Here is a 9,477-nt window from a genome sequence, read left to right on the forward strand (position 1 = left end):
CCTTCCCTTAGTGCCGAGCCCAGAGGTTCTGATCCTGAGGTGGTTACCAGTGTGTCTTTCGATCAATCTGTTTATTACACCTGAAATTTGAGCGGTCCGATCTGATTTTTTAAAAATATGCTCAGTGACACTCTGCTGCTCATCAGAACTCCTGCAGAAAACAACATCTGAAGTCTCTACTATCGCCTAATAATAAATTGTAAAGTCTCCACCCACCCCCCACACCACCACCACCAACCACCCCCCCCCCCACCCCACCGGCCGCCCAAAGCTTTTAGCAATTGTGTTGCAATCCTTCATCTTATAACATGGCCCCTCTCATCTGAAATTGTGATTCCCATTGGTACCCGCTGGGAAATATAAGGTTGGATTCCAGCCACTCTGTTCATGACTGGATGGAGCTGCATCAGGAACTGCTGGAAACTGATTTGAAACTGACGAGCCGTTGTATTTCCATTCCCATACCCCTGGCCCGCTCATTCCCCGCCCTCACTTCCTCCCTACAACTTTAAGCTTGGAGTTTGAAGTGCTTTGGGAAACCGTTTAAAATATAACGGGGGTGAGGGGTCTATCACCCACTCTGCTGCTCCTTTCAAACCAGAATCTGTGTACAACCTCCTGCAGTTTCAATACATTAACGTAAAAAACCTGAGCACACTTTACAGAACTGATACATTACAGAACTGATACTTTTATCTTTATTAAGATCAAATATTAATCCCAGTATCAACTGCGGCTCTTACAATAAATAGCAATAACTTACTTCGTTCCTTTAAGAGGTTCACATAGTTTCTCCTCCGCCGAGATTGGTACATATACACTTTAACTCGTGTGTGTTTTTCTAAAAAAAAATGCTTCCATACTGTAACATTTTCCAGTGATCATGCCGAATTTTTTTTGAAACAACCAACATAACGAAAAGAGATGCTGGACCGTATTACTGCCTGTCTAAGAGTCGCTGGAGTGAGACGTGAAATGAATTTCAGTTCGAAGAGAGAGAGAGAGGATCCAGGCAAAACTTGACCATGAGAAGTAGCCCTGGTCACAACGCTGAACGAGATGCAACATTTAAGATGGCTTCAGGAAGAATGGATTTTTTTTTAAAAGAATCATCGTTTTCTGTCTTCGCCCGTTAGATGATTTGAACATTAAATCCTCAGGGGTTCACCTCCTGTCTCTCCGTCTGTCTAGTCTCCTCGATACCCAAAATGGCTTGAATGTACTTAGAACTCGTAGATTCAATGACAAGTTCGGTGGTGGCAGAGTTTGTTGGTAAAAATTCCTTGTGCATATTGTTGGCAGTCGTTACGAGTCTTCTGATATATGATATGTGTGTATATATATATATATATATATATATATATATATATATATATAAATATATATATAAAACTGGTAGCGAGGAGCGTTTCTGGTGCTTGTAGCTGCGCTTTGATCATGCGGGGTTTCAGGAACATGCGGTGGCCGGGTCTGTGGGGACTGCAATAGTCTGAAACTCGCACCTCACGTCTCCACGGGACTTGGTACCATGCTGTTCGGGGTGTCCGGCAGTTGCGAAGACAGGGAGGTCACATCACTTCCAGAGGAGTTGGGCAACGAGCCCGATTCCGAAAAAGTTACCTGTGGAGGCCAAAGGGGGCGGGGGGGGGGGAGGGGGGTGGGTGGGGGAAACACACACATAGGCGAGTCCTTCCATTCTAAGTGTAGCCTGAGGCTTGTAAATCATATAACATGTGCCTCAATAAAAAGCGGCAAGTTCACAGGAGTTTAACAAGGGTTTGGGGGAAGGTGGGCATGGAATATTGAGCAGTGTTAACGGACCATTTCCCTTTGTTACATTGGAGTATTTTAAATTCACAAGCTATACAGTTAACACTCATTAGGTTACATAGTAAATGCAGCTTGTAACCATTTAACAGGATGTAGCCAGCAATATGCCCATCGATGGGCAGATTTGGATACTCGCAAGCTGCATCAATGCAATGCAAGGAATATTCTAATTAATCAGCAAATGGAGAAAATTCCTTTATGCCTTAACTAACCCGCTTATTTTCAACCTTCACCAAAGATAGGGCAAGGGGGCAGATCCCGAGTCCACCCCAGCCAGACCGGGGAATCGAACCCCATACTGTCAGCACCAATCTGATCCCCACCAGCCATCCCAAGGAGCCTGAGTTGCTTTGGCAACACCACTTTTCCATGCATGTTGTAGCCTGGGGCTGTGGATAGTGATGGTGGAGGCTCCAATGTTCTTTCCATCACATGGCTGACCAAGAATCTCTCCCACACTCACCATCTGCCATTGGCATGTGTTGGAAGGATTTACAATTGATAATCAACCTGTTTGGCTGCATCATGAATACACCTTCCTTGGCCATCAAGTCCTGGAGTGGGACTTGAACCTGGAGCTTCTGGCCCAGAGACACTATCCAGTACCTATAAGACCTCCAACTTACCTGCTAAGGGGATGGGTAAATATTTAACAGCATAAGTGACGGACTCCATCTAGGCCCATCCTTCAGTTTTCTAACTTTTCCTGTTATTGACACTGGTTGAAACTGAATTAACACCAACCCCCAACTCTCCATTACTTTGCTTAATAAATTATTCCAAACCTGTATCACTCCTATTATATTTTCCTTATATTTTCAAGAGACAAAAAGTGGTAAGGGCTCTACCCAGGAGTTGAATGTGCCACATTTTGTACATTGCTGATCACAGTGCACTTGCGCATTAGCTTTCCCTGGGCTTTTGCACTGGAGGTTCCTTTCAGCCAATTAGCCAAAAAGCAAAGGGTCCTCTACAGGGGATCTGGGACCTATGTGAATGGGGTAAGCGACTGTGTGTCTCCTTAACTAATCAGTTTGAAGAATCATTAATGAGAGTCTCAACCAGGAAGTACCAATTGGAATAGTGAATTCAAAGTCAAATCAGGTAGAGAAAATAAATCAAAGTGAAGGAAAGGAATACTAGATTAAATGAGTGAGATAAAGAGAGTGCAAGAAAAATTAAAAACTTGTGTTTATTTGATATATCTCTGAAATAGTTAAAATTAATTTTCAGTGCCAGAGATTATTTGGCAGTAATTAATAATTATCACACTGTTAAAAGAGTACTTAGACTAGAATGGACAAGCTCTAACTTTTTCCAACAAGTTTACTCCATTTCTATGGAGTAGATGTGGAGCAACTCCAGGTTCTTGGGCACATGAAATGGTGTATTATTGTGTTATGGTGCAGGTTTTAGAGGATCTGGGAATTTCAGGCAAACACTTCTGTATTTCTGTGTTTAACTGCACATATGTGCTTTTGCTGTCTGGTTCCTAGATAAATAAAACTGAACTTCACCATTATTTCTGCTGCAAAATATAGCCCATGAGGTTTGCCGAAACCCCCATGCAATCACTGGGGGAGTGCTGCATTGTCTGAGATGCCACCTTTTGGATAAGATGCTAAACCAAGATCTTGCCTGTATGCTCCCGTGCATCCAAAATATTTCTCTGGAGAAAGACAAAGGATTTCTCCCCCCCTGTCTTGGCCAGTAACTAACATCGCCAAAAAAAAAAGACTGACTGATCGTTTATCTCTTAATGGGAGCTTGCTGTGCATAATTTGAGATCCTTGGCTGTCAAGCATTTCGGGAGATTTGGGGACTTGAGATACTATATAAATGCACAGCCCTTTCATTGGTGTATGTTTAAAATCAAAATGCTGTTCAGAAATATATAGTGTACAGATGGATGCTGGGTATGCGCACCTTACAGGAATATACACAGCAATTTATATACATACACAATTATACTGTACATAACTATATGCTGTGCATATATATTGTATATACCTATTCGCTATAAATGAATAAATGTTGTTCAGCGATATATACTGTAAACAAGTAAATACTGCACGGCCTGTAGGTACAAATTCTAAATATCCCATCTCATTTATCTAGATGCTTTATTGCACAGGGCTAAGTGAAGGCCATTTCTGATTGAGACTATTAGGTAATAGACAGGAACTCTGCTGAGTTCGCTGACGGGTCCTGGTGATTTTTATTTTACAATATACTTCTGCTTTGAGATCGTCCCCAAAGGATGGTCGGGTGGGGGTTTGGGGGTTGGGGGGATTCCTGGGCAGTTGATGTCAGTTTACAGCAGTGTAGCTCCTGTGATGGCTGATGGCAACTTGATAAGCCTGTCAGGCATTCAGGCCGCTGGACCTCACTAAACCATCTTGTCCAATACGGTGCTGCGCTTGTATCTAATAAGCACTGAGTGCGCATCTCTGTGCCCCGAGTGCACAGAAGGTACACCGGGAGGGTTAATCTATGCTGCTGATACTATGCCTTTTTTCTGATGAGTGGTTCTGGGGCTCCTGCGCGTCGACAGGTGACCTATTAGCCAGATATATAGTACCTAGGCCATGATTATGTAAATTAAAACTGTGATGCTCTCCAATGGTTGGGGCCTGGTGGATTGTGAAGTTTGTGTTTGACAATGTTGCTATTTCGGGTGATGTGTATCAACCCTGCCGGACGATACTGTATCTTCATAAGCACCAGGTGCCCAGATGTCAAAAGGGTTTCACCCCCTGCGCTGCTCTCCCATGCTCATTTCAAAACCAAATCTGGATCAGCACTGCTGTTCAAATCAACGTACAAGCACCGAATTCGATCCAGAGTGGGATATATCAAACCAAACACATTCAGCAGAACGGGCCGAGCCTCAGATACTGACTGAATGGACGCTGCACATTGGAAGCAAGTGTCAGATTTATCCATTCGTATGTTCTAAACATCACTCCTTTCAAGGCGTGTTAATTTCTATCTTTGTGTCCAGTTAAACACTTCCTTTTCCCAACCTTATTATTACAGCCTTAAAACCTGAATAAGCTATTGGTCATCAGACTTACTATCTCCTTATATGGCTCAGTGTCATTTTGTTTATTAATACTCCCGTGAAGCGCCTTGGGATGTTAACGGCGCTATATAAATAGAAATGTATTGTTTTTATAAGTGTTTAACTTCACACAGTTGGGAGATGTTCTGTAGGTAACAACTAATCTCAAGATAGAATGGAAATGATGGGATCTTCCGATGCTAAATCTGACAGCTGCCGCTAAAATACAGCATTGCCCCGCTTCGGGGCTACCTCTGGGGCTTCTCACTCGGTTATCCCGCCTCGCCGGCGCGGCTCTCATACTCACCAGCTGCTGGAAGGCAGGTTGATCGAGCTCCGTCTGCAGTGCGAACTCACTGAGCGCTTTCCAAGGCGGCTGGTAAGACTGGACCTCCACCGCGTTCCCTTGGACGGAGCCATCATGTCGGATCGGACTCCCCGCTACCATCGGCGTCCCCGTCAAGCCTTGCAGACTCTGTGGGGCAGACAAGGCCCAAATAGTGACCTCTCCATCGCCCCATGACCACAGCAAACAGGAAGTCTAGAGTTTCCCCAAACCCGGGGCTGGAATACAGGGATCAGTGAATGAAAACATCAAACTCAATTTCTTCATACAAGCCATTGGGAGATTTTGTATCAATTATTTGTGAATCGGTTCCACAATTTCGTTCACTTTCCCTCCCAGTACACTTTGAAAATAGCTGCAGGCTTGCAATGTATTTTCCTACACAACCAGTATCCCTGGGCACATACGGTGTGCTTACAATTGTGTATCTGGTATAAAGATTGAAATCAAAACAGCATTAACTAAACATCTCAGGGTATAACCTGACAAATATAACATTGATTGAGCTGGGAAATAAACCGTATGGTGTGACACCTTATATCGTTACACAGATTTGCCTGTGTAGAAATAGAGGTCATTGTCCGTTAGGAAGGGGGCCCACATAATTACTGCTATATAAATATACCACTTTTTAAACATATCTAATTCACAGGCAGGCAGCTAATGTTTCCTGGTTCTACAGTACTGTATGTCGGATGGTTTGCCACAACTGTTCCCCAGACAGATAGGAGGCGAAGCCACGAAACGGTATTTACATAATGCGGAGCGTTGAAGACAACATAACAAAATTATCTCTTTCCACCCACCCCACCCCACTGGTGTGCGCCCAGTCTAAACAAGCTGCTTATTTGTAATAAAATCATCTTTCCTGCCCTAAACGTACGGCACTGCCTTTAATGGACTGTAGGGATAGAGAAAGAGAGAGGGAGGGGAGAGTCAGAGACCGCCCTTCTCTCCCCCCCCCCACCCCCACCCCAACCCCTCACTCTCACCCACCCCCCACCCCCATCCCCCCTCCCCTCCCTCCACATTACCCAGGCAGTCCGGTCACATATTTGCAACAAAATGTCCTTCTTCGTGGCTTTGACTCCCCCCTAAGGTATTTACCGTTCCCGGCTCCTTAACTAAATCTCCAGCGCCTCCTGCATTATCATTGTTACTGTACTTAATTCTATCTTCCCCACAAACTCCGTATGAATTCGTACATCACAAAAATGCGTCTGTAGCAAAGAGCCCGACCAGATTCTGTTTGGTGAACGCGGTCTTCAGCGGAGTCCCTCTGCTGAGGTTTCGCTGACTGAGCCAGTTGTTTCCGCTTCTACATTTTATTTCTCAAACGCACCGATCACGCAATAAAAAGTTAAAAGCAGCCCCGGTCAAGGTGCCTTGAATTCCTCATTCCTAATCCAACCAACTGCCTCTATCAGACGGTGTAAGCTTCGCCACAGGGGCTTTGGGATTACTAAAGACAATCCACAAACAGTAAAAGGAATCTGGGATATATTCACACAAGCAACATTTTTTTCCCCCGTGCTCATGTATACTACACCCCCAGGCCCCATCACTCTTGACTTTGGGTGACATCTGTGTCTACACTTTGCTGTGATGGACATCTCGTTGACTTTCTACTTGGACCCGATGTGTCCCGGTGTAGGTATCATTTTAAACACTTTAAATAAACCAAGGAACTCTCGTCCTTATTCTTGCTGCTGTTATTTTAAAGTGCTTTTAAAAGAGGACTGAACTCAAACCTCCTCAATTATTAGATTAAGAAATGTAGTATTTATATAAAAATCCTGCCTTCCGGTTATTACGGTCCAATCGTCTCAAACGTTTAATCCTATTACGGGGTATTTTCTGCAGTTTTAAACATTTTATGTTTTTTTTTTAAATGCCCAACAGCATCATTGCCAACTGACAATAGTGCGGCGAATTTCCAGCTTTGAGATCTTTATCGTTTCAATGTTAGAAAGCTTTCTCTTAATTGAATCAACTCCAACAAAATCAGTAGGATTAACTCTGCTCTGCTGTTTCATTGCTAATTTTACAGGCAACTGACTGACACAGAGAAGCGCAGCCCTTACGATATCATGTAGAAATAAATTATATTTCTCCTGTGATCACAGGAGCTGTGTAACCTCCCCTTCGAACTTGCAATTTTTAAAAAGTTAAATTTCCGTTTTGACACTTAAAAAAAAATTAAAACGCAAATCACTTTCTCACTGGTCGAAAGCTTGTGGTGCTCGGGGGACTCACGGTTTTTTCACTGTGCTGCTGCTGCTGTTGAATCTGCTTCATGAGAGTTATTTTCTTTTTATCCTTACAGCGTTTATTTTGAAACCAGACCCGGATGACCCTGGGACTGAGGCCGGTCATTTCCACGAGCTGCTCTTTCATCAGGGCGTCGGGCCTGGGGTTGGCTGCATAGCAGGTCCGCAATGTGTGCAGTTGCTTCTCGTTCAATACCGTCCGTACCCGGGTCGTCTTCTCCTGTTGCTTGTGAACGTGGGGCCTCAGAGATGGCTGCCGGGCCGAGATGGGTTCTGCTGCAAAGCAGCAATAAAAAACATTTTTTTTTTAAAACGCACCCATATGGCAGGAGTGATAAGACACACACACACACACAAATATAACACCCCTGTTGTATCTGCACCTAGTCCAATGCAAAGCACAGGCCCAGTCTTTAAAATTTCCACATGGATTCTCCAACAGGGTTGGTCTCAACTGGAGAAAAAAAAAATGCTTTTTTTTATAATAGGTTTTGATTCGAATGGATACTGTACTTAGTCAAAACTGGCAACGACTTCAAGCCTCTGCTCTCAGGACAAACAACTCCCAAAATGCACCAAAACTAAAGGGGAGTCTTTTACGATTTAATTTCTAGAAAAAGCACACATCCCCATCTCCATTTACACACCAGGCCTATACTTGGTGTGTGCAAAAACATTGTAATATATAAAGAGACCTGACTTAATGTACATTGTAGAGCCCGGATATATTATCAGTTTGATCTCTCTTATATATTACTTATCGATAGTTAGAGATACATTAAATTACTGAGAATCCGCTATAAACCTACAGCGAAACATGTTAATATTGATATAAACCATGCAACCCTACTTCGTTAACCCAAATCTTAGCGAATTCCACAAAATTAAATCTTTATATGTGTCCATGATATATACAGAATAGAAACAGTATTTTTAAGTCTGAATCTAATTCACTTTAAACGCGTGTTTAAACCCCTCACAACCAATACAATTTTTGTGTGCAAAAGATTTAGCTGAAATATCTGATCTACGAATTCAGATAATTTCCCGCTTCGATTTAAAATTTAAAAGCAAAAAACTGCGGATGTTGGAAATCCAAAACAAAAACAAAAATTCCTGGAAAAACTCAGCAGGTCTGGCAGCATCTGTGGAGAGGAGCACAGTTAACGTTTCGAGTCCTCATGACTCAAAACGGACTCATGCGGACTCCAAACGTTTGTTCCTCTCCGCAGATGCTGCCAGACCTGCTGAGTTTTTCCAGGTATTTTTTGTTTTTGTTTTGGATTTAAAATGTGTTCGGATTGAGGGGAAATTGAGAATAGACGCCGCTGAAAATGATTAAGCGAGGCCAGAGTTGTCTTTTTTATTAAGTACTTTTTAAAGTCTGAAGAACAAGATATTTTCTCGTTTGCCTTCTGCTTTCCCGAGTGTGTGCGGCTAGTTCCACCAGGTTATAATTTTTATAAGGTTTCCTCCAAATATGTTTGATTTAAAGACATGTTTTGGAAAATAAAGGGAGACTATAAACTATGACACAGTTGTTTCGATTGCTAAAGATTAGATACCAAACTTATTCTTGATATATTTAATGTCAAGTGCAAATACCCTGATATATTTAACAAATACAGCCGGAGCAGAAGGAGGTGGGAGGATTTATCTGTGCATTGTCTGCTTCTCATACACTTTCCCTCCCCTCAATTTTCCTATTTGCTAATTGAAAAATGTGCTTATTAGATTTAGGCTGAAGGTCATGTAGCGAATGGGCTGCCTCGTCTGCAGCTGACTCTGTCCCTTTTACCTGCCATCTGGAGGGGTCTGTTGCTCGGGACTGGGCTGAGGGGATCTCCCCCGGCCGAGGCTCTCTCCACCACGTCGTGGTCGGCTCGGCAGAAGAGCTCGTCGTCCCGAAGAGCGAACTCATCGCCGGGGGTGAGCTGCCGACTGCACGCCACGCAACGGAAACAGTC

The 9,477-nt window shown here is 43.3% G+C and overlaps 1 protein-coding gene across 1 annotated transcript in view; it reads right to left on the reverse strand.

Annotated features, from left to right (window-relative positions):
• Positions 1 to 723: 723 nt before the first annotated feature.
• Positions 724 to 9,477, reverse strand: part of LOC121271938 (insulin gene enhancer protein ISL-2-like) — a 9,914-nt gene continuing 1,160 nt past the window's right edge. Inside the window, 4 exon segments of the mRNA XM_041178195.1 lie at positions 724 to 1,620; positions 5,202 to 5,369; positions 7,497 to 7,783; positions 9,309 to 9,477. The exon segment at positions 9,309 to 9,477 is cut by the window's right edge and continues 12 nt beyond it. Coding sequence (XP_041034129.1) covers positions 1,504 to 1,620; positions 5,202 to 5,369; positions 7,497 to 7,783; positions 9,309 to 9,477 — 741 coding nt within the window. The 3' untranslated portion in view covers positions 724 to 1,503.

The sequence above is a fragment of the Carcharodon carcharias genome, chromosome 32, assembly GCF_017639515.1.
Source record: "Carcharodon carcharias isolate sCarCar2 chromosome 32, sCarCar2.pri, whole genome shotgun sequence".
NCBI classification, from domain to species: domain Eukaryota; kingdom Metazoa; phylum Chordata; class Chondrichthyes; order Lamniformes; family Lamnidae; genus Carcharodon; species Carcharodon carcharias.